Source organism: Schistocerca serialis, chromosome 9 (assembly GCF_023864345.2).
Source record: "Schistocerca serialis cubense isolate TAMUIC-IGC-003099 chromosome 9, iqSchSeri2.2, whole genome shotgun sequence".
NCBI lineage: Eukaryota > Metazoa > Arthropoda > Insecta > Orthoptera > Acrididae > Schistocerca > Schistocerca serialis.
The window spans coordinates 407,005,457-407,030,654 of record NC_064646.1 but is presented as its reverse complement, the minus strand read 5'-3'; the positions used below and the strand labels follow the sequence as shown (position 1 = coordinate 407,030,654).

Sequence of the window (25,198 nt, the reverse complement as noted above, 5' to 3'; positions counted from 1 at the left end):
TATCATTCTTCAGTTATATTGGAGTAGCATTTTTTAAGGCTGGGGTGGATACCATGGAATAAAATGAACATATACTACCCGCTATATAAGAATGCTTTATAAAATAAAATAAAATGAAATGACGTTAAAATGTTATGTAACAATGACTGAACCATTTGTTATGTTTAAAATGGAAGATTGAGTATTAGGAAAGAAGTTTGAACACCAGGCTGCAAAATTGAGATTTCTAACATTTTATGAGAGATGTTACAAGACGTGATAAAATAAGAAATAAATAAAATTTTCAAGAGCTAAATATTTTACTGTCTGTGATAAAATCACCAGTTATATAGAAGAATTAAAACATTTTAGGTGGGTGGAAGCATTTCAAACTCTGAAGGTGAAACAAAAAATTAATGTTATATAGACGTCAAACTGAAATTGCATGTGGTCCAAGGACACACAAATTTAAGATGACTGCAAAAGAAATGTCATGAATGAGTATTGTGTACAATCCTTAAAATGAAGAGATTGTGATGTAGGTGTTGGTACTAAACAGTTTTTCTAGGTTTGTGCTGCTTAAATATGTCTCATCTTCACACAGTAAAATGTTACCAACTTATCGAAATGCTTGAGCGTTACATTCTGTACTTATGATGTTTAATGTTATTTCTGTGAGAGGAGTGCACTTTGGTTCTACTTTTGATTACTATTGTTGGGGAATTTTGATTTTCTTTGCTTCAGCTGGGAAATTTTGATTTGATTTGATTTGATTTGATTTTCTTCAGCTTCTCGGAACATTTTTTCTTTTATTTTTTTAACAAAAGGGTGCACTTATTATATACTTTCACTGACAAATATTTCTTAAATTAATGAGAGCCATTACTGCTTGTTGAGTTGCATGAACTTCATTTGCTGTGCTTCTTGTTTGGCTGTTTACCCGACCTTTACTTCAGGTGCATAGGTTCTTTGTGGCAATTTTCCTCTTTGGAGCTAACATTTTTATTCAGAAAGCACGTATCTAATATTCTGTTGCTGTACTTCCTATTTATGCTTCAGGTCTTCAAGTATCAAATTTTCTGTTTCGGAACAGTTATTCTTCTATGCATTAATTTTTTTTCTTCAATTTTTTTGGTATGCTTTGAATTTCTACCAACATGCAAGCTTAAAATTTCTTGTAGGTAAACAGTATGATTCTAATGAAGAAGCTACATTCTGTTATGCTCTCATTCAGTACATTTACTTCTTTACAACTTCTGTTTTGTAGACTCTTCTTCAGTTGCTAGTAGTTGAATGATTGAAAAACTCCTGTCTTTTCTCAGAGGAACCATTGGATGACACAGTGGCAGAATTCATGTCAAACTGTGCTTCAGATATGATAAACACCATTTTCGAGAAGTATGACATTAATTTCCAACTGGAAGAGGGAGTCAAAAAGCTTCTTGAAGGATATGAAAAGGTTGAGAGTAAGTACTGTTTCTATATCTTCATCTTGTTTTTGAATGCATCTCCTTTTAAATGCTTCGGTATTTCTTACATCTTAAGTGATACTTCTTGTCTGACAAATACCCAACAATTTTCGAGTCATGTTTAACATTTTTACACAGGAATATTCCAAGACTGTAGTTTGACTTTTGTGTTAACGCTTTTTCACCAAGACTAGAAACTGGAAATATATCAGTTCATGGAAGAGTATACAACCAAAACAAAATATCGTGGGAAGTGGAGCTGTGTTTTAGTGTGGTGGTGTAAAATGTTGGAGCTTCAAGGAATCCTCAGAACCTTAGGCCCCCTACAAAACCTTTCACTTGACTCCATCAACCCCCTGACCCCACCGACACCCCGCACCCCTACCTTCTAGCTTCTTCCTAAAATTCACAAACCCAATCATCCCGGCGCCCCATTGTAGCTGGTTACCAAGCCCCCACAGAACGTATCTCTGCCTACATAGATCAACACCTTCAACCCATTACATACAGTCTCCCATCCTTCATCAAAGACACCAACCACTTTCTCGAACGCCTGGAATCCTTACCCAATCTGTTACCCTCGGAAACCATCCTTGTAACCATTGATGCCACTTCCTTATACACAAATATTCCGCACGTCCAGGGCCTTGCTGCGATGGAGCACTTCCTTTCACGCCGATCACCTGCCGCCCTAACTAAAACCTCTTTCCTCATTACCTTAGCCAGCTTCATACTGACCCACAACTTCTTCACTTTTGAAGGCCAGACATACCAACAATTAAAGGGAACAGCCGTGGGTACCAGGATGGCCCCCTCGTACGCCAACCTATTCATGGGTCGCTTAGAGGAAGCCTTCTTGGTTACCCAGGTCTGCAAACCCAAAGTTTGGTACAGATTTATTGATGACGTCTTCATGATCTGGACTCACAGTGAAGAAGAACTCCAGAATTTCCTCTCCAACCTCAACTCCTTTGGTTCCATCAGATTCACCTGGTCCTACTCCAAATCCCATGCCACTTTCCTTGATGTTGACCTCCATCTGTCCAATGGCCAGCTTCACACGTCCGTCCACATCAAACCCACCAACAAGCAACAGTACCTCCATTATGACAGCTGCCACCCATTCCACATCAAACGGTCCCTTCCCTACAGCCTAGGTCTTCGTGGCAAACGAATCTGCTCCAGTCCGGAATCCCTGAACCATTACACCAACAATCTGAAAACAGCTTTCGCATCTCGCAACTACCCTCCCGACTTGGTACAGAAGCAAATAACCAGAGCCACTTCCTCATCCCCTCAAGCCCAGAACCTCCCACAGAAGAACCCTACTTGTGACAGGATACTTTCTGGGACTGGATCAGACTCTGAATGTGGCTCTCCAGCAGGGATACGACTTCCTCAAATCCTGCCCTGAAATGAGATCCATCCTTCATGAAATGCTCCCCACTCCACCAAGAGTGTCTTTCCGCCGTCCACCTAACCTTCGTAACCTGTTAGTTCATCCCTATTAAATCCCCAAACCACCTTCCCTACCCTCTGGCTCCTATCCTTGTAACCGCCCCCGGTGTAAAACCTGTCCCATGCACCCTCCCACCACCACCTACTCCAGTCCTGTAACCCGGAAGGTGTACACGATCAAAGGCAGAGCCACATGTGAAAGCACCCACGTGATTTACCAACTGACCTGCCTACACTGTGATGCATTCTATGTGGGAATGACCAGCAACAAACTGTCCATTCGCATGAATGGACACAGGCAGACAGTGTTTGTTGGTAATGAGGATCACCCTGTGGCTAAACATGCCTTGGTGCACGGCCAGCACATCTTGGCACAGTGTTACACCGTCCGGTTTATCTGGATACTTCCCACTAACACCAACCTGTCGGAACTCGGGGGATGGGAACTTGCCCTTCAGTATATCCTCTCTTCTCGTTATCCGCCAGGCCTCAACCTCCGCTAATTTCAAGTTGCCGCCGCTCATACCTCACCTGTCTTTCAACATCATCTTTGCCTCTGTACTTCCGCCTCGACTGACATCTCTGCCCAAACTCTTTGCCTTTACAAATGTCTCCTTGTGTCTGTGTATGTGCGGTTGGATATGGGTGTGTGTGCGAGTGTATACCTGTCCTTTGTTCCCCCTAAGGTAAGTCTTTCCGCTCCCGGGATTGGAATGACTCCTTACCCTCTCCCTTAAAACCCACATCCTTTTGTCTTTCCCTCTCCTTCCCTCTTTCCTGATGAAGCAACCGTTGGTTGCGAAAGCTTGATTTTTGTGTGTATGTTTGTGTTTGTTTGTGTGTCTATCGACCTGCCAGCGCTTTCATTTGGTAAGTCACATCATCTTTGTTTATATAAAATCTCACTGGCAGGTTGATAGACACACAAACATACACACAAAATTCAAGCTTTCGCAACCAACAGTAGCTTCATCAGGAAAGAGGGAAGGAGAGGGAAAGACGAAAGGATGTGGGTTTTAAGGGAGAGGGTAAGGAGTCATTTCAATCCCGGGAGCGGAAAGACTTACCGTAGGGGGAAAAAAGGGCAGGTATACATTCGCGCACACGCACACATATCCATCTGCACCTACACAGACACAAGCAGTCTGTGTATGTTTGTGTGTCTATCAACCTGCCAGCGCTTTCGTTTGGTAATATATATATATATATATATATATATATATATATATATATATATATATATATATATATATATATATATAATCATTTTATTTAGAAAATTGCAAATTTTATAATGAGATAAAAATCCGAAAATTTGAAATTTTTTTTTGTTCTAACTCCCCTTAATGCCAATCTTGGCTTATGACAGCAACATATTATACCAGCAAAGCATACTACACACAACACCGGTAATTAATACCAGTAAAACATTATCCTTGGAAGGATAGGCTGTCAACAGCAATTTGGAAATATGTAATGTTATGACCAGCAGCACCGTGTGTAGTCCGAAAGAGGCAGTAGCGTCACTGTGCAAGTAGCTTACAATTGAATAGCCTGGTTGTCAGCGTTCAGTATTTTGTTATGTTCCCGCCATGATAGGTGCCTTTTGGATCCCGTTGTGGGTTATGCATGCTACAAGAAGAGAGGTGTGCCCAGATAACCAATAAAAATAGAAAATTATTATTGACACAGAGAATACATACTAACATTAGACTCTGAATAGCAACTGAACAAATTCTAAATGAATGCAACTGAAAGATTGTGCTCGTATGATAACATTTATTGAGGTACTGTTTAAGGGGACGGTCTGTCACAGTATAGAAACACTGCCATAAGCAAAGTCAGTATCTGCTACCTATCGGTTTCTTGGTTCCGACTAGCATGTGCTCTGGCAAACTGAACTCATTGAATATCAATACTGAATTCATGCACTAGAGTTGGATTCACACACTCACAGACTGACTTCTGAGCTGCTGAGTGGCATCTCACAAAGCCGCCTGGCAGAGGAATAATTGGAATTTGTGCTTCTGTCCTACGGCTTGCAAAGGTGAGCTAGTGCTGGTGAAAACAGCACAGTATCCAGCATAAGTGGTGCCACCAGATACCGCAGTGGCTGCCAGATACGTGATGAGCTGCGGTCGAGTTGCAGACACCTCGGCAGTGCAACAACCCGTGGCGCTCTGCTGGGTAGCTGTTGGTCGGATTTTAAGGTGCCAGCCATGGATACCACATCCTGCTTTCCTATGGAGAACACTGGATAACTGTCTCGTGTAATTGGCGGCTGTGACATATGCAACAGTCAAGGTTACAACATTCCTTTCCCACATGGAGGAGAGGATGGAGCCACCACACTGGAGTCTGTGGCTGTTGCATAAATAACAGCTGTGCACGCAGCAGTGCCAATGGCCCATCTGTCATAGAATCTCATGTCTTAATGAATACAACACTAGTGCATATCACTTGTAATCTTTTTAAGAGACTCTTTTGTAGTACAAGCTATGGCCGGTATTACACTATCAAATTTCTTTGTAAAAGATTTGATCAAAGATGTGATCAAATATTCCATCAAATATATTTGACAAAGATCTTTGACATAGCGCTAGAAGGGGTATTACACTGTCATCATATTTTTCGTCAAAGTTCAAGATGGCTGACAACAACTTGTTATTAACCGCAGCAGTTGCATGTACCACAATTGCACTGTGTGCATATGTGGAAGAGAAGCGGGGGAAAAAAGGAAACATACGTGGGTGAAGCCGTGGGTTTTATGAGGACACGATAAAAGCATTCAACAAAGCTTGTTACGTGAGCTTACAGTGGAGGAGGTCAAGTTGTACATCAATTACTTAAGAATGGGTGAGCATACATTTCTGTATGTGCTCAATGAAGTGTATCCTCATATCACAAAGCACAATATTCACTTAAGAACTGCAGAAGAGAGGCTCACTGTAACACTCGATTCCTTGCTACAGGAGAGGGTTAGGTTAGGTTAGCAGACAGTTAGCAGACAGTGAGCCTGTCTTCTGCAGTTCTTAAGTGAATATTGTGCTTTGTGATATGAGGATACACTTCATTGAGCACATGCAGAAATGTATGCTCACCCATTCTTAAGTAATTGATGTACAACGTGACCTCCTCCACTGTAAGCTCACGTAACAAGCTTTGTTGAATGCTTTTATCGTGTCCTCATAAAACCCACGGCTTCACCCACGTATGTTTCCTTTTTTTCCCCCGCTTCTCTTCCACATATGCACACAGTGCAATTGTGGTACATGCAACTGCTGCGGTTAATAACAAGTTGTTGTCAGCCATCTTGAACTTTGACGAAAAATATGATGACATTGTAATACCCCTTCTAGCGCTATGTCAAAGATCTTTGTCAAATATATTTCATGGAATATTTGATCAGGTCTTCAATCTTCGTAATCTATTTTTGTGTTCAGCGTGCCTCACATTGTAAAGCACCTCATCAGCTTCATACATCTCTATTAATTTTGTAGTTGTCGGCACACACCAATTGTATTTGCCCAAAATGTTTATAAAAACACTACAGAATGCAGCGTTGCATGTGGTAACATGTCACATTGCAGTGAACGGAAGACAAGCAACTTCTTTGATCAAATCTACAGGCTCTAGATTTGATCAAATATTCGACGACATTTGACAAAGTTCCCTATTACACCATCAAATATCTTTGATAAAGATATTGGACAAAGATATTTGACAAAGAAATTTGATAGTGTAATACTGGCCCAAGGAAAACTGTATCAAAGAACTCTCAAAATTTAAACAAAATTTGTCAGAGAATATTGTTGTTTTGAGAAGTAACTTATTTTATGTCAGTCAGACTTCTAGCAAAACTTAATGTTTTACAAAGCTCATATTTCAAACTTAGGAGAGAGTATCTAATCGAAGATTTAATCAGTTCTTCGGAATGAATGAAACTGGTAATGTTGTACCTCTCTCCCAACCACTTGAAATTACTCACTCAAATGCAAGCAGCAAGTTCAACAGCAATCCATTCGCGCTTTTTTTCGGGAACTCTAAAATTCACTATCACTCACAGTTTCAAATGCAATCAGTGCCGTATTAAGTTGCCAAAGAGAAAGTTTTGTCAGTATGCTTAAAGCTGTTTGCAGAAGCAACAAACAGAACAGAAAAACAGATGCAGCAGAAAAAAATCCTTAAGACAAAACTGGGTAAGGAAGAATAGATGTTTAATAATGAACTTATAAATTTTGTTCTCAAAGTAAAATTACAGATTTACTGGGAAAAATAAGTTCAACAATTTAGCTTAATAATTCTGAATAGGACATTTAAATTTTGTCAGATAATATTTATTAAAATCTGATTGAACATTTATAATGACCTAAACAGGAATGTTTTTCTAGTGGAAATTATAGTTCATGTCTCCTTGATGTTCGAGTAAAACAAAACCAATAATTTCAGTGGTCTGCTGGTATGAAACTGCAGATGACAGAATGCACTACACTATGCCTTACTACAACTGGAAAGAAAATGACTGTTTATGCTCTTATTTGTCATTTTTTAATGTAGCAAATGATAATATCATTACTGAAAATGATTTTTAATACAGAGGAAAGGTGTCAATTGTGGGAGAGCTTGCTGATGTGACATAGTTAGATTCTGACTAAAGTAATTGTGCAGCTCTGTTGGGAAGTATAAGAATTTAGTTCTGACAGCACCTGAGGTGTAGGGCAGTGAAAAAAAGACCATTGTGGAGCTGGACGTTGCCGAGACTCCAAGATTTTAAAAGTGTTGAATTTCAAGTTCTTTGAGTGTATGTGCTTATAGTGCTTTAATATCTGAAGTTGACTAGTTGTTGCAGAAATATTTATATGATTATATTCTTCTTAAAGTACCCATGCATTCACTGTAATGAATTGTCCTTCGAACTGAGCAGCATAACTGTGAGACTATGTTTCTAGTGCAAGATGGCATACTCCTAATATGCAGTACTATGGGTATCCTAATATATGACAGTATCACATTGTAGGACACGTTATCTCTTATTGGGACAACTTCAGCTTGCCACCTTAGTAATTGGATTCAGACTCATACTTTTGCTAACTAGTTTGAAAATTTTGTGAACTTTGTGAAACCATCTGGTGTGATCCAGTTGTGCTAATACTTGATGGACATTGTATAACATTTGTGTATAGGCAAAGCAAGAGAAAACCATGACCACATCATTTGTTTATCACTCCATTCCACTCATAAAACACATTATCCCCTCCCCCAGCACCAAGAAATAGAAGCCTGGTGGGCAAATAACCCAATTCAAGTAGTAACCTCAAATTTTTATTACTGCCATTTGAAGTGGTCTTCTTGAGAACAGTAGTAATGGTAAATGTAAAAAATGGCCTCTGGAATGCAGTACTTTCACCATGTAAAAGGCATGCACTTAGAGACAATGACTTTGCAGTGCACCAGGAGTTTGATTTACAAAAAGTAAACAATGGAGTAAATATGAGTCCAAATGATATCTATCCAGCTCTCAAAATCAGCATGCCACATCAAGAGCCACCAGCTCTATCAAAATTAACACATTCTGAATCTGTTAACACTTAGGCACCGATGCCCATAAAAATACGGGCGTGCGCGACCTGCCCGAAAGTCCGGCGCCTGTAATTTTACGGGTGCGTGTTCTCGTTCTTCCCCTTCTTTCCTTTGTGTGTTCTTACGGCTCCCGCTTGTCTGGGATGTGCTGCATGGACTGTAGTTCGAGTATTGGTCACTAGATAGTGTGGGCATGCTCTGGAAGGTTGTGCTTCCCTTTTTATTTGTCGGGTTTTGTGAGCAGCGATTTTTTTCCCGCGCGGTCTCAGTAGCGTCGACATAGGGAAGTGTGGCTTGACGGATGAAGAAATTGCTCGTGAGTTATATTGCGATTTAGAAGAAATTGACGTTGATTTGTCAGAGGAAGATATTGTAGATGACTCTGATGATCATGTGGACTATGTTCAAGAAGAAGTTTGTGGCAGTTCAGGTAAAGAATTCTGACAACAAAACATCTATTATTTTTGCTCAGATTTTCACTGAAAAAACTCTCAGTACGTAATTATGATTTTATTTGCAAATACTACTCTTCTGATAGACTCAGAAGAGGAGGGCAGGTGTCCAAGCACTTCAGCAGCAAGTAATCCCGTCGATATTGTGCCTGAAGAACGAGTGAGACTAACGGCGAGGGGAAGCCGAGACGTGCGCACCGCACCGATTCTGAGGAAGATTGGACGACTACTGATCATGCACCAGATATCGATCTATTCTCAGGACAATTTGGAATATGCAATGTTGACAGTTTAGGCCAGAACAGTGCACCTCTAGCATTTTTTTCATATTTCCTGACAAAGAAAAATTTGTCGGTGGAAGTAAAGTGCAGGGAGAGAAAATAAGCACTTTGAGGTTTATGGTTGACAATGTGAAATTGTCAGAAACTGCAAAGGACGTGGACGTGGAAGTGCAGTTGAACGGAATGGACTGTGTCTTGAGGAAGATGTAGGATGAACATTAACCAAAGCAAAACAGAGCTAATGGAATGCATTAGAACTAAATCAGCTTACGTTGAGGGATTTAGATTAGGAAATGGGATATCGAAAGTAATAGATGTGTTCTTCTATTTGGTCAGTAAAGTAACTGATGGTGGCTGAGCAGAGATGAACTAAAATGTAGACTTTCAGTGGCAGGGAAAGTGTTTCTGAAGAAGAGAAATTTGTTGACATACATTTAAGTGTTAGTAAGTCGTTTCTGAAGGTGGCTGAATTGTAGCCTTGTACAGAAGTGGAACATGGATGATAAGCAGTTCAGACAAGAAGGGAATTTGAGTATGTTGCTACGAAGAATGTTGAAGATTAGATGGATAGATTGCAATATAATTGAAGAGAGAAAAATTTGTGATGGAACTTGACTAAAAGAAGGGATTGGATGATAGGACACTTTCTGAGACATCTGGGAAACATCAATTTAGTAGCGGAGGTAAGTATGGGGGGGTAGAAATTTCAGATCTATACAAACACTGGAGTATAAGTCCTGGGCCATGTCACGTTGAAATGAGAGTATGAATAAACTTTGAGTTATGAAACATCTGAACAGATTAAAAAAATAAGTCAAAAGTGGGACTTGAACACAGACCATCACCTTTCACGGGCAGTACTGTTGCTGACTCTATTACCTGGGCACGACTCACAACTCATGTTCACACCTTCGATGCTGTCAGTACATCACTCTAACAAGAACTCCCTGAAAAACATTCATTTTGCAAAGTTTTAATTGCTGTAAGTGCGCAATGAGAAATTGCAACAGCTTCTAGGCATGTCAGCTGAAGCCAGTGCTACAGCCTGAGCTACCATTGTTGGTCCATTTACAACACTAACAATGTGGACAGACAACTTTTCTCTTCCTGTGTCCCCTCACCTCTTTGATGGCGAATGTCGTGTACCGTGACCATAGTATCTAGACCTATTTTATGCACACTTCATGTCAGTCACACCTGGCTAACTTGATGTTATATCCTCTAGTAAAAGGACTAACATAGTCGTTGTCATGATGCCCCTATGTTAGTAGTCAAAATCTTGTTGTTCACTGCTTAGCAATGAACACTGAAGCTTTGATGTTTTGCAAGTCAAATGAAATCGCTAAAGATTGAATCGTCTATCAAGCTGCCCCTGAGCAGTAGATTGGCCTGACATGGCGCCTTTTCAAATTCTTTATGCATTTATGCTTGTCCTTGTTCCCATAATTTGTTTGTTATTTTGCCTTTTTACTTTTCTGTGGCAAGAGCACACTGCCTGTATTCTCCAGTGACTTGGGAGTCTGTCAGTCGGTGGGCTGATGTGGACTTCCTGCCAGGAGTCTCCCAGAAGGCCTCTTGCTGTTTCTGTTTGGCACACCTACTTCCACTTCACTGCACTTTTTTACTTCAGCTGTTTTTACTTCTGTCTATCCTGGGCCTAGCTTTATTCCTCAGGAGCTGTTGCAAAAGATCAACTTGGGTGTCCACCTTTTTGTCCTCAAGGGATCCTTTAGGATTTGACTATTAGAGTGGGAAGAGACTGTTGACATTGCTTTTTAGTCCTCCTTAACCCAGTAATCAGTCAATCTGTAAATGCTGAGGGAGTTAACAGTTGACTTCAATGGACAGAACACACAAATTACCTTTTAAAGTTAAGGTTTTAGAGTGTCATAAATGAGCTCTGCAACTATTTGGATGTCTACACTGGTGGATCTAAGTGTGAGGACCACCTTGGCTTTTCTATTATTTACTCCAATCATGTCTTCAGATCTGCTTCCCACCAAAATGTTCTCTCTGTTACAGAGGTGCTGCGAGAGTGCTGGAGCAGGTGATACATTTTTGAACTGTGAAATTCATCATCTACTCACTTAATATTGTAATAACACAGTAGCATTTGAAAGTACATTTTTCTCTTAGTTAATGCTTTTAATGTTTTAGATTGTAGATTACATGGTGAAAATTGTGTGCGATGAAAAGAACTTTAAAAGATAGGGACCACCTGAATATTTTAAGAGACTTACTTTATGTTGAGGAGGATGGAGTTTGCTCTGTTTGGCCATTGTGATTTAGGTTTTCTGTGGTTTTCCCTAAATTTTTTCAGGCAAGTGCTGGGATGGTTCCTTCAGCAAGGCCATGGCTGATCACCTGTCCTGTCCTCATAAAAAATGTGTTCTGCATGTATGTGTATTTGTTTGAGCTGTTTATAGGTATTTCAACTGAATGGAAAAAAAAGTAAAGGAAAGAAGTAATGACCGAAACAAGACTCAAAGCACCAATTACCTGCCTTTAACAGTACTGATTTTTATCCATCTTAAAGTATTTTGTGCTTTTTAGAAATGCAAGCTGAACATGCACCTCTGTTTAAAAATTTGCGTTGGCAGGGAATTGAACCTAAGACTCCTACATAACAGTTGAGCACTCTACCACAGAGCCATCCGGTTTGTCAAGAAAAATCAACTTTACTTTAGTATGTAAAGACACTCATAAAAAAATTACCGTTGATTTTCTGAAGAATTTTTGAAAGTTGTGTTGAGCAGCTTTGGGTGATTGAAATTTGAGTCCTGATTAAGATTACAAAAATCCAGTTCCCATGTGGTCTTTTCGTGAGCAGGGAATTGTTGTTCTCAAAAAGTTGGTTTTATTGCTAGCTTTTAATTCTCTTCTGCTCTGGAAGTATGTGCTGTAGAAGTGTAGTAACATTTCACTTGTTTTTAGGCATTGTTGTGTTATAATTGTTCAGCTACTTACCTTACCATCATCCAAGAGAAAATATATTTCCTTGTTTTTCACCTCCTCCACACAAAAGTAGGCTATTGTTATTATATTTTTAATACTATCAAAACAAGACCACTTTGCTTTCCTTGTATATTGATGATGAATTACTATGTTCTTTTGTTTTGCTATAATGTATTTAATTTAGTTACTAATTTTTGTATTTAGGCCCTTAAATGTTACTATTTCTTTTCATTCCAGGTGAAATAGAGGCTCAAATAAAATCATGTGAGGAAGTAACTTCCTCATTCCGTACTTCCTGTGATGAATTTTATAAGGAGCATGAGTCCAGCAGAGAGGTTTCTGACCATTATTACATATCTAAACTTTTGTGTGATTGGTGATTTACTGGTTTCATTGTACTATAAAATAGTCGGAATTAATTTTGTATTAAATTTACGTGCTTGACGAAGAGGAAAATTTGTAGACTGTATTTTGTTATTTTTGCACCACAATTATCCAGTAATCCATTGGTACATGAGTGAGTGACACAGTTGTGAATAAGCTGGATTTTAAAATTTGTTGGAGTGGTGTTCAGATAAATGAACAGCAGCTCTGATTTCAGTTTTCTGCAATTTCTTTAACTCCTTTCAGACACATTTCGGAATGGCCCTTCATCACCATACTGGATGTTTTCTTCCCTCTCCTTTTCCATCTGAACTAGTGTCACCTCTAATGACATCAATGTCAGTAGTATGTTAAATTCTATCCTTCCTTACTCTGATCCTTCATTGGTTACAATATTAATTTTTTTTAAAAGTATCAATTACATGAGACATGCAATTTGTTGCACACTTTAACGGAACGGTACATCTGAGCGAGATGGTGGAATGGTTAAGACAGTGGCCTCATGTTTGGAAACCATTGGGCACAAATCTGCAAGGGTAGGAACTTTAATAGTAGCAACTATTTATTTACAGCTCGTACAAAATAGACACGTGTTTCAAAGTTTTACTGACCTCCTTCCCAGTAGTCACCAGCATTGTGTGTAACCCGTTGCCAGCAATGTGGAAGTTGTAGGATACTCTTAGCATGGCCAGTTGTGTTGACAGTTCGAGTGGCTTTGTCTATTGCCCGATGAATTTGTAGCAGTTCTGAAGCGAATGCTGTGAAGTATTTCCTTCAGTTCAGCTGACGAGGGCTTAAATCAGGGGAGTGCAGTAGATGGTATAGCACTTAGCAGCCCCATCAATCAAGCAAATCAGCAACAGCTTGCACTGTACGTGCTTGAGCATTGTCCTGCAAAATGATGGTCAGGTCCTGCAGAAAGTGTCATCACTTCTGTCTCTAAGCTGGTTGTAGGTTGTGTTCCAAAAATGGACAGCATAGAGACAGAAGTGATGACACTTTCTGCAGGACCTGACCATCATTTTGCAGGACAATGCTCAAGCATGTACAGTGCAAGCTGCTTCTGATTTGTTTGGCTGATGGGGCTGCTAAGTGCTATCTATACCACCTACTGCACTCCACTGACTTAAGCCCTTGTAAGTTCAACTCAGTTTCTAAACTGAAGGAAACACTTCACGGCATTCGCTTCAGAACTGCTACAAATTCCTCGGGCAATAGACTGCGCCACTCGAACTGTCAACACAACTGGCACTGCTAAGAGTATCCTATGACTTCCACATCGCTGGCAATGGGTTATACTTTGAAGGTCAGTAAACCTTTGAAACATGTATCTATTTTGTACAAACTGTAAATAAATAGTTGCCACTATTAAAGTTCCAACCCTCGTACATCCAGCCATCCAGATGTAGGTTTTCTGTGTTTCACAAAATGAAGGTAAATGCTGGGATTATTCTTTATAAAATGCTGCAGCCAATTTCCTTCCATATATTTATCCTAGCCAAGCTAATGCTACACATTTAATGAAGTCATCATTGGTGAGATGTTAAATCCTAATAGACCTTCATGTTGTAAATTTAAGAGCAATATGCTTATCGTTTGACAAATACGTATTTCTCACACCTCCTTATTGCGGCATGGAGTGCAAAGTTCATTTAACTTGCTTGTGATGATCATTTGTTTCTTCAGTCAAGATGATCAGAAAAATTTCTCGTTTGAAATTTATCATGACGGAGTTCGTATTGTCTGAAGCAGTGAGGGTACATTGCTCTTGCTGAAAACAGTTGGAGACATAAATCTGCACAGCTTGAAATTAAGTGATTTTATTGGATATGTCTGGGAATTTGTCCAGTATACTTAGAGAAAATGGAGTTGGCTGTATGATGGAATTGTGACTCACCATATTCAGGAAGGCACTTACCAATTTTAGGATGTATTGATAATTTTTACTTTATGGACCGTCTTACTACAACTGGATGAAACACAATTTTCATACCGTATGCATTTCACCTTTATTCTCTGGAAGGCATATTCAGTGGCCTAGAACATGTACATATTTTTGCTATTTAGTTTACATTTTCATCAATGTACCTACATGTTACAAACCATTCTGGTGGTTGGTTTTTGATATAATGCAGTAATATTTTGAACTATACTTACAGATTGCATGGATGATTTTCTACATATTACACACCTGTTCCATTTTTGGTGTCGTTCCTCCCCCCCCCCCCCCCCCCCCCCTCTCTCTCTCTCTCTCTCTCTCTCTCTCTCTCTCTCTCTCTCTCTCTCTCTCTAGGAGCTGCACACTTGTTTTGGTGTAATGTTTTGGTTTGGGTTGCCCACTGTCAGACGTTATTGCTAACTTTAGATTGTAATTTTTGAAGTATCTGATCTGTTTGTGTATCCATTTTTGTGTGTGTGTGTGTGTGTGTGTGTGTGTGTGTGTGTGTGTCTCCAGAAGGTGAAATGGGAGGGGAGTGGGGATTTTTTTTTCCTGGTTGTGTGAGAGGAATGATTTTTATCGTATCATTTCTTTTATTAAGCGTAGTAGGGAGCTTGTGCTGATGTGTGTTTGTTCATTTATCTTATGTTTGTTTTTAGCGATGGCTTTCCTAATGTTGAAGTTTTCTTACATTTTTATATATGTCATGGTTGCTTATTCTCATTATTTTCATTTCTTGTTCCGTGTTTGTAGAAGGTGATTATGGTGTTTTAAATGTTCTGCAAATGTGGAATTGTTTGTTCCGTACTTCCAACACCTGATATGTTCTTTGTATCCTGTTTTAAAATTCCTGCATGTCATGCCTATGTATACTGCATCACAACTTTGACATTCAAGTTTATATATTCCTGATTGTTGGAATTGTCCCTCTTGGTAGCTGGTTGGCTTAGGTGCGATTGGATTACCTAGTCTTACATGTTATTTGGAAGCCCTGTCTCTTTAGGATGTTTGCAACTCTGTGTGTTAATTTGTGTGTGTAAGTCATGATGTACCATCTGGTTCTTTTCTGAGTGGTGTTGTCATTGTGTGTGTTTGTTGAGTGTGTTTGTAAGTTTGCAACTTGTGAGTTCTCTTGTATTCTGCAAAAATATGTACATATTCCATGCCACTGAAGATGCTTTGCAGAGAATAAAGGCGAAATGGGTATGGCACGAAAATTGTGTTTCATTCAGTTGTAGTCAGACAGTGCATAAAGTAAAAATTATCAATATACCATAATATTACACGCAACTGAGGAAAACTTGACTTCAGAAGTTGAAGATGCTCTTACCAATCATTAACACAAGCCAAAATCACTTGCTGTATACATGAAGTTTCAGTTTTTCCTTCCTTTGTGCATGACTACCACTTCATACTCAACAAATTAAAAATACACTCCAGGAAATGGAAAAAAGAACACATTGACACCGGTGTGTCAGACCCACCATACTTGCTCCGGACACTGCGAGAGGGCTGTACAAGCAACGATCACACGCACGGCACAGCGGACACCCCAGGAACCGCGGTGTTGGCCGTCGAATGGCGCTAGCTGCGCAGCATTTGTGCACCGCCGCCGTCAGTGTCAGCCAGTTTGCCGTGGCATACGGAGCTCCATCGCAGTCTTTAACACTGGTAGCATGCCGCGACAGCATGGACGTGAACCGTATGTGCAGTTGACGGACTTTGAGCGAGGGCGTATAGTGGGCATGCGGGAGGCCGGGTGGACGTACCGCCGAATTGCTCAACACGTGGGGCGTGAGGTCTCCACAGTACATCGATGTTGTCGCCAGTGGTCGGCGGAAGGTGCACGTGCCCGTCGACCTGGGACCGGACCGCAGCGACGCACGGATGCACGCCAAGACCGTAGGATCCTACGCAGTGCCGTAGGGGACCGCACCGCCACTTCCCAGCAAATTAGGGACACTGTTGCTCCTGGGGTATCGGCGAGGACCATTCGCAACCGTCTCCATGAAGCTGGGCTACGGTCCCGCTCACCGTTAGGCCGTCTTCCGCTCACGCCCCAACATCGTGCAGCCCGCCTCCAGTGGTGTCGCGACAGGCGTGAATGGAGGGACGAATGGAGACGTGTCGTCTTCAGCGATGAGAGTCGCTTCTGCCTTGGTGCCAATGATGGTCGTATGCGTGTTTGGCGCCGTGCAGGTGAGCGCCACAATCAGGACTGCATACGACCGAGGCACACAGGGCCAACACCCGGCATCATGGTGTGGGGAGCGATCTCCTACACTGGCCGTACACCACTGGTGATCGTCGAGGGGACACTGAATAGGGCACGGTACATCCAAACCGTCATCGAATCCATCGTTCTACCATTCCTAGACCGGCAAGGGAACTTGCTGTTCCAACAGGACAATGCACGTCCGCATGTATCCCGTGCCACCCAACGTGCTCTAGAAGGTGTAAGTCAACTACCCTGGCCAGCAAGATCTCCGGATCTGTCCCCCATTGAGCATGTTTGGGACTGGATGAAGCGTCGTCTCACGCGGTCTGCACGTCCAGCACGAACGCTGGTCCAACTGAGGCGCCAGGTGGAAATGGCATGGCAAGCCGTTCCACAGGACTACATCCAGCATCTCTACGATCGTCTCCATGGGAGAATAGCAGCCTGCATTGCTGCGAAAGGTGGATATACACTGTACTAGTGCCGACATTGTGCATGCTCTGTTGCCTGTGTCTATGTGCCTGTGGTTCTGTCAGTGTGATCATGTGATGTATCTGACCCCAGGAATGTGTCAATAAAGTTTCCCCTTCCTGGGACAATGAATTCATGGTGTTCTTATTTCAATTTCCAGGAGTGTACATCTGTTAGATGCAATACTTTTGATGCTCTCAGACACAGCTTCAGGAACCTCGTGATTGTCTGCTAAAGTTTGTTTGTGTATGACATACAATGATGATTCAATTAACATGAATTAATCCAAAAATCTTTCTCTGGCATGCCATAGTCCTATAGTAGATCTTTCTGGGTACATTGCTGTTTCTTATGGTTTTTGTTTTTTATGTCTTGGTTTGGATATAGAGGAGTCCGAATACTACAGTGTTGATCTTAACATCTCTAATTGAAGTCTCTGAAAACTGCCAACTCCATCCATGAGAATCCGATATTGTCCAAGCATCTACACAATTTTGAAACTTATTTGTACACCTCAATGCTTGAAATGCTGCTAAGTTTTCTAAATGACAACTTCTTTTACAGCTTAGAACATCCATAACAATATGCTGTAACATTGTCTCTTTATTTACATCAGTTGAGCATGTCACACCATTATCATCAGCTGGATTTGTTTGATTGATTGATTGATTTTTAACAGGGAAGCTAAAACAACTTAGGTCTCACCTGCCACTGCCTGCACTGAAACTAGGTTTATTGTGCGGTATCGCTCCCTGTATATCTAGTAAAGCCAACCAGTGCCCTTAAATAGAACAAGGAGTCCCTCTACCAGTTTTTTGTGAGACACAATTTCTTCAGGTCTAGTTGTCCCGAAGATTCTGTATCTTTTACTCTCCAGTGCCATGCATTCGAAGATTAGGTGTGATGCAGTTTCTTCACCGTCATCACAGATCCTACATTTAGGGTCCTCTTGCGTTATACCCATTATGTGTAGGTGTTTTTTGAAATTCCCATAGCCGATCATCAGTCCAGTCATGAGTTTGATCTCTTTTCTGTTCAATCAATCCCAGGATTACAGAGCTTCTTATAAAACATGGCTTGGCATCATTACCTTACCCTGTTTTTGTTTATGGATCTTAGTCCAATATCCTACATGCTGTTTCCTAAGCCAGTTCCATAGTTCTAATTATATCATCGCCTTGGTGATTGTCAGGACAGGTTCTGGTCCAATAAATGGAGTTGTTGCCACCATCCTAGCCAATCTTATCGGTTTGTTTATTGTCACAGATCCCTGAGTGGCCAGGGACCCACACTAGGTTTACCCTATTGCTTCCCCCTAGGTCCACCAGAGCCCTGTGGCAATCTGCAACAATCTTAGATCTTATTGCAGGAGATGTTAATGATTTCAGGGCTGCCTGGCTGTCTGAATAGGTGTAGATGCTATGGTCATTGTAGCACCTATGCATATTCTCCTCCACACATGCCCTGATTGCAGTAATTTTAGCTTCGAATACAGAGGCCAGTTTTCCTAGCAAGATGATGCTCTCCAGTGTTGGCTGTTTTTTGGCACTGCTCCCTACTTCCAATTATTATGTTGTAAGGCTTGTCGAAGCAGTTGGGAGTTATTATATAGTTGGCAGGCATTTCCCCAGTCATTCCTATGTTTACCTCACTCACTATGTTAGTGTGTGATTCTGGATATCTGAAAGAGACCCAGTTTTTGCCAGTTTTAAGTCTGTGTGCCCCAGCTGCTGCCTTCATCTTGACCCAAAGGTGAAGTGGAGGCATATCCAGCATGGCTTCCATTCCAGCGGTTGGTGTGCTGCTAATTCCGCCCGTTATGGCTAAGCAGGCCAATCTCTGCACCTTAGCAAGCTCCTTAGGAGCAACCTGCTGTTCTACCTTCTTCAACCACACTACAGACCCGTAGGAAATCCTAGGTCTAACCACTGTGGTGTATATCCAGTGCATTCCCCTGGGACTTACCGAGCGAGGTGGCGCAGTGGTTAGACACTGGACTCGCATTCAGGAGGACGACGGTTCAATCCCGCGTCCGGCCATCCTGATTTAGGTTTTCCGTGATTTCCCTAAATCGCTTCAGGCAAATGCCGGGATGGTTCCTTTCAAAGGGCACCCCCGGCTTCCTTCCCCGTCCTTCCCTAATCCGATGAGACCGATGACCTCGCTGTCTGGTCTCCTTCCCCAAACCAACCACCCAACCCCTGGGACTTGGGCCCCAGTTTTTGCCACAGGCCCTCCTAGTACTCACTAGAGTACTTTTTGCCTTGGAGCAGATTCTCTTAATGTGAGAGGTCCAAGTTAGCTTCTCATTCAAGGTTACCCCTAGATATTTCACTATGCCCTTCACAGGTAGAGTTTCATCGAAGAGCTTTAGATTCCAACTTGAGTGTTGAATATGTCTCTTCGTAAATGGCACCACAACAGTCTTCTTAGGATTAACTCTCAGATCCTGTTTAATGCATCATTTTTGCTCAATGTCCAATCCTCCTTGTGCCATATTCCTAACTGTGTCAGTAAATTTGCCAAGTATTACTGTGACAAGGTCATCTGCATATCCTTGGCAGAAGCATTGTCTAGAACTTAGTTCCTCAATGAGTTCGTTCACCACTAAGATTCCACAATAGAGGAGATGAAACTACTCCTTGTGGGCAGCCTCTAGTGGTCTTAATTGCCATCTTTTTGTTCATCATGGTAACTTCTACCTTCCTTCCACTATGCATGGCCCTGGTCCACCTACATATAGTGGTCCATAGGTCATGCACCTCTGCTGCCCTTGCCATGGAATCGAAGGTCGTGTTACTGAAGGCCCTCTCGATGTCCAGGAAGATGCAGAGGGCTATTTCTTGGAACTGAAATGCTTTTTCCACCTTCCCAATAAGTTGGTGGAGACCTGTCTCATATGATTTACCTGGTTGGTATGCGTGTTGATTCGAGTGTAGAGGGACCCTACTTAGCCTCCTCTCCCCAACATATACAATAGCCTGTTTTTCCAATGTTTTGAGAATGGAGGAGGACAGACTGATTGGTCTCATATCCTTGGCCTTGGTATGATCAATTCTCCCTGGCTTTGGAATGAAGACAATCTTCACTGCCCTCCAAGTATCCCTGAACAGCCTGCATAGTACTCTTATGAGCTTTCCTCCTGCCTGTTGCAGGAGAACTGGAAAAATTCCATCTGGGCCAGGTGACTTGAATGGTTGGAATGTTCCCACCGCCCACTGGATTTTGTTGAAGTTCACACACTCCTTGGCCGATTCCCAGTTCTCTCTTCGAGTGCCTGAGAACCATTGTCTCGCTGGGGTCACATACTGGTCTGTGTTGTCCGGCAGAGCATATTAAGGAAAGTGAGTTTTGAGGAGCAATTCCAGCATCTCATGTGCTGTCTTTGTATATTCCCCATCCTCCTTCCTCAACATACTTCCTGGATTGGTTGGAACTCTAGTGAGAATCTTGTGAAGTATGACTTACGCAGCCGTGCCCTCCACTTCCTCACAGAATTCCTTCCAGGATGCCTCCTTTGCATGTCTGATTGCAAGATTGTAATTGACAAAGGCCTCACGATATTTAGCCCATTGTCCTTTACGTTTCGCAATATTAAACAGTTTCCGTACCTGTTTTCTTTGGATTTCCAGTTTGTTATTCCACCAAGGAACACTATTATTTGTACACTTCCTGGTGATTGTGCGGTTGCCCTGATATGAGGTCACTATGGCAGAGGTAACATCCTCTGCTACTTCGTCAAATTCTACTGGATTCCTTATGGAAGTTTCATTTCTGATAAGCCTAAGTCAAGGTCCCTCCTATATGTCTCCCAGTCTGTTTTCCTGGGATTCCTATAGGTCATTCTCTGTCTGATTCCCATTTCAACCCTGAATTTGATATACATGTGGTCCAATGAGGATGGCTCCAACACCACATGCCATTGTCATGGAACCAAAGGTTATGTCAATTACTTCTTCCCTTGTGCTATTCCTGAATGTAGGTTCATTGCCCCTATTCAGGACCTCTAAGTTGTTAGCTAAAAGAAATTCAAGAAGGTACTCACCTCTACTGTTGTTGTCCTTGCTGCCCCACACTAGGTTGTGGGCATTGGCGTCGCATACCACCAGCAGTTGATCACCTTGTTGTTGGCAAGTCTCTACCAGTCTCCTTGCCTGCAAAGGGGGAGGAGAGCTGTCTTCGTAAGGAAGGTATGCTGAGGCCAAAGTAATTTCTCTCATGATACGTTCCTAACATTGGTGCATTTTAATGGTCACGAAGTCCCTAGAGCAGAAATCCATCATTAGCATGAAAGAAATCCCATTTCTTACATAGATGCATGTTCTGGAGTTTCTTAGATACCTAGCATAGATCAGCTGACCTCCAGTGCCACCGAGGCCCAATACACCCCCTTTTTATAAATATGGTTCTTGTATCAGGGCCACGACCACTTCCTGTCACCCCAGGCAGCAACTCAGGGCAGCACCTCCAGGCTCCGTCTTGCTGCCATCTCTGAGGTCTCCGAGAACCCTGACGGTGAACTGCGAGAACCCTAAAAACAGTTTCAGGTCCTGATGCTGCATTGCCTTCAGGGACTCCACCACCAGGGTTCGTCCTTCCGGAGCAACATTCTGGTTGATCACTCTCCAGTCTTCTGTTGAGACTTTTGGGTTCTAGGCCCCTATTTTCCCAAATAGCAGTAAGTCCACCATTTTGACCTAGTACCACTCTGCAGTGGACCACCCCCAGACTTAATCCATCAGCAAACTGGACTCTTATACAAGAAGCAGCAGGTCATATCCTGTACACAGCAGCCACCTTTCGCCATTGCGGTGTGCATGCCGCATGCCAACAGCTGCTGGGATGCAGTCATTTCTCCCAGAGCTGGCTGCCATAGCAAGATTACTGATGGTCATTGTGCGCCATTGATATGTGGTGTTTGTGGTGCTACTCATGCATCATAGGTTGTTTACCATACTCAGTACAGGCACCAGCAAAGCTCGGCAACTGTATTGCAAGTCAGCTGATTAATGCTGGTTGTTGTCTTGCCGGTCACCTGACTCTCTCTACATGGAATGGGGCTTGGTCACTACCCTGCACCGACATAGCACAAATGTATGAGTAAAATGAAAGTATTTATTTAGACAGCCGAGTCTCTGCGAGCTTTCACTGGGCTGCTATCCTGTCTCAGCCCTCTTCTGCCTGCCATCCTGCATCATAGCCACACCTCCTCCCTTGTGGTCAGCTATAGTTGGTGTCAGAAATGGTGGCATTGTCTTCAGTGGGCAGTAAGTGGTTTGTCATTGACACAGCATGTTCTCAAGACCACCATCTGCAGTGTCAAACACAGTGGGATGAATGAGAGAACTGTTGGTTATTTTAGCAGTTTGTGACAGACATGGGATCTAGGCAGGAATGTTACTGTAACTTAAAAGTTACTTTGATTTAGCCAGAAGAACTGGCTGATCTTCTGAATTTTGGGGTAGCTGCAGAGAGAAGTACTTGGAGCCTTTTGGAAGCTCTAGAATAACCTTGTTGAACTTACTGCGCTGTGCACGTAGTAAGTTTCTGTAAATTGTTTCATATGCCTTCTTTATGGTCATGTTGCGAGGCAATGCAGGGAGTGTAGATGGCTAATAATAAGACATTAAGTATGATTTGTTGCTTATTTTCAGTCTGTGAGTTTATGGTTATAGTGTGTAACTGAGGTGTAAAGGTGTCACCAGGACAAGAGACAGAGAAGCATGGTGTTTTGGAGTCAGAGGCAGTATATTTGTTGACGGAAAAGACAACACAGCTGTTGGCAGATAGTACAGAATTGTGAGGGGTAATCGCAGTTAAGGGTGACCAAATAGCATTGCTCCAAGCACCAGACCATATGGCAGATCCAGCTGTCACTAGCCTAATCATTCCCTTTTCTGGAAGGTCATCTGAGGATGATGTGTTACTTGTGGAAGACGTGGTGACGTCAAGAAGTATGGATGTTTGGGTCGACAGTCAGTTATTATGGATGGTAAAAGTAGATGTAGTGGAGAGGCAAAAGTCTTTGTAAGATGTGCAGAGGTACTGAGGAATGTGGAGATGTTCCAGCCGTAGAAGCAGGGCCTTCTGCAAAGGAAAGAAATAGAACAGTGCAAGGTTCTTTTGGGAGCAATTGAGTACTGTTACAAAGAGTCATTGGGATGCCTTAGAGGACTTCGGTGATAGAGTGATGAAGCAAATAAAATTTTGCTGCAGGAAGGTGAGCAGAGACCATTCGATAGATACGCAAGTGACTTACCACCTGATATATGTAGGAAGATATCCATATGTGCTCCAAACAATCTTTATTTTGCTGTTAGGTTAGCAGCGGAATGTGAGGAGATCAGTATGTCAACAGGCGTACTTGATAGGTGGGGAATGTTCTCCACAAATTGTAAGGTGTTACAGAAGTGGACAGACAGGGTTGTTGCCAAGGCAGTGCACCATACTCATTGGGCTATAGTTAATGTGTATCAGCAATGGCATTTTGGTAACGGTCATAGGTTTGGACAGGGGGAGGGGGGAGGGGGTGGAATAAGCAGCTGTTAAATGCAAGAGGGAACCTGAGTCCACCAGAAGGCATTTCCGCTATACTTAGATGTAGTAAGTATCTATGCAGAGGCGAATGTGCAATAGTAAGAGGCAATAAATATTGATTTTTGTAGAGACCAGTGGAGCAGAGGTGATGGTATCCAACATACTACAGGCTGCGTGAGGTCAGAGATAATGATGTGTGGCCATTGGGGTCAGTGGAGATAGTTTTTCAGGTGCAAACTCTTCAGTGTAAGTATTGTGTGGAAATAGTATCTCATGTAAGAGAAGGTTGCAGCATGATCCTGCTGTTGGTTTTTTTTCTATCAATGTCATTCCAAAATTGATCTTTGGTGATGTGTGGTGGAACTTAGTGGGGAAAAATTCCAATTAGTGAAGCTGTCACCAGTGTAGAGCTATTGCAAGTTGTATCTACCCTATCAGACAAACTAATTAAACCACATAAAATCAAACAATGGAAAATCCAGGATGGAATGTAACAATATTATGAAAAGGAAAGTTGAAGTTGCTACTCACCACAGTCACAGATAGGCGTAACTAGAAGATTGTTACGAATAAGCATTAGGCCAGGAAAGCCTTCGTCATAAATAGGCGACACCCACACGGCAGGAAAGCCTTCGTCATAAATAGGTGACACACACACATGCCCCCCCCCCCCCCCACACACACACACGACTGCAGTCTCTGGCAACTGAAGCTACACTGTGAGCAACAGCATCAGTGCGTGATGGGAATGGCGACTGGGTAGTGGTTGGGAGGAGGCTGGGGCAGCGAGGGGGAGCAATGATAGGGTAGGGGTGGGGGGACAATGAAGTGCTGCTAGGGAGCACGCAGAGCCGAGGTGGAGAGAGTATAGGGGAGCTATGTGCAGTCGGGAGGTTGGACGGAGGGCAGGGAAGTCGGTGGTGAGGGGTGGGGTGGGGGTGTAGTGGAAAAGGAGAGAAGTAAGAAGCCTGGATGCAATGGTGGAATGAGGGCTGTGTACTGCTTGAATGGAAACAGGGAAGGTGCTGGTTGGTTGAGGACAATGGCTAACGAAGGTTGAGGCCAGAAGGGTTATGGGAACATAGCATATATTGCAGGGAAACACATCTGCGAAATTGGGAAAAGCTAGTGTTGTACAAAGGATCCATACAGCACATGCTGTGAAGCAGTCATTGAAATGAAGAATGTTCTGTTGAGCAGTGTGCTCAGCAACAGGGTGGTCCAGTTATTTCTTGGCCACTGTTTGTCAGTGGCCATTCATGGGGACAGACAGCTTGTTGGTTGTTATGTCCACATAGAATGCAGCACAGTCGTGGCAACTAAGCTTGTGGATTACATGACTGGTTTCATGGGTAGCCCTTCCTTTGATGGGATTGGTGATGTTTGTGACTGGACTGGAGTAGATGGTGGTGAGATGATGTATGGGACAGGTCTTGCATTTAGGTCCATTACATCGATACGAGACATGAGGTAAA

The 25,198-nt window shown here is 42.3% G+C and overlaps 1 protein-coding gene across 1 annotated transcript in view; it reads left to right on the top strand.

Annotated features, from left to right (window-relative positions):
- The window catches only part of LOC126418683 (uncharacterized), a 412,934-nt gene that overhangs the window by 102,663 nt on the left and 285,073 nt on the right, over positions 1 to 25,198 (top strand). The window contains exons 6-7 of the mRNA XM_050085576.1: positions 1,302 to 1,445; positions 12,412 to 12,509. Coding sequence (XP_049941533.1) covers positions 1,302 to 1,445; positions 12,412 to 12,509 — 242 coding nt within the window. The remainder of the gene's footprint in view (positions 1 to 1,301; positions 1,446 to 12,411; positions 12,510 to 25,198) is intronic.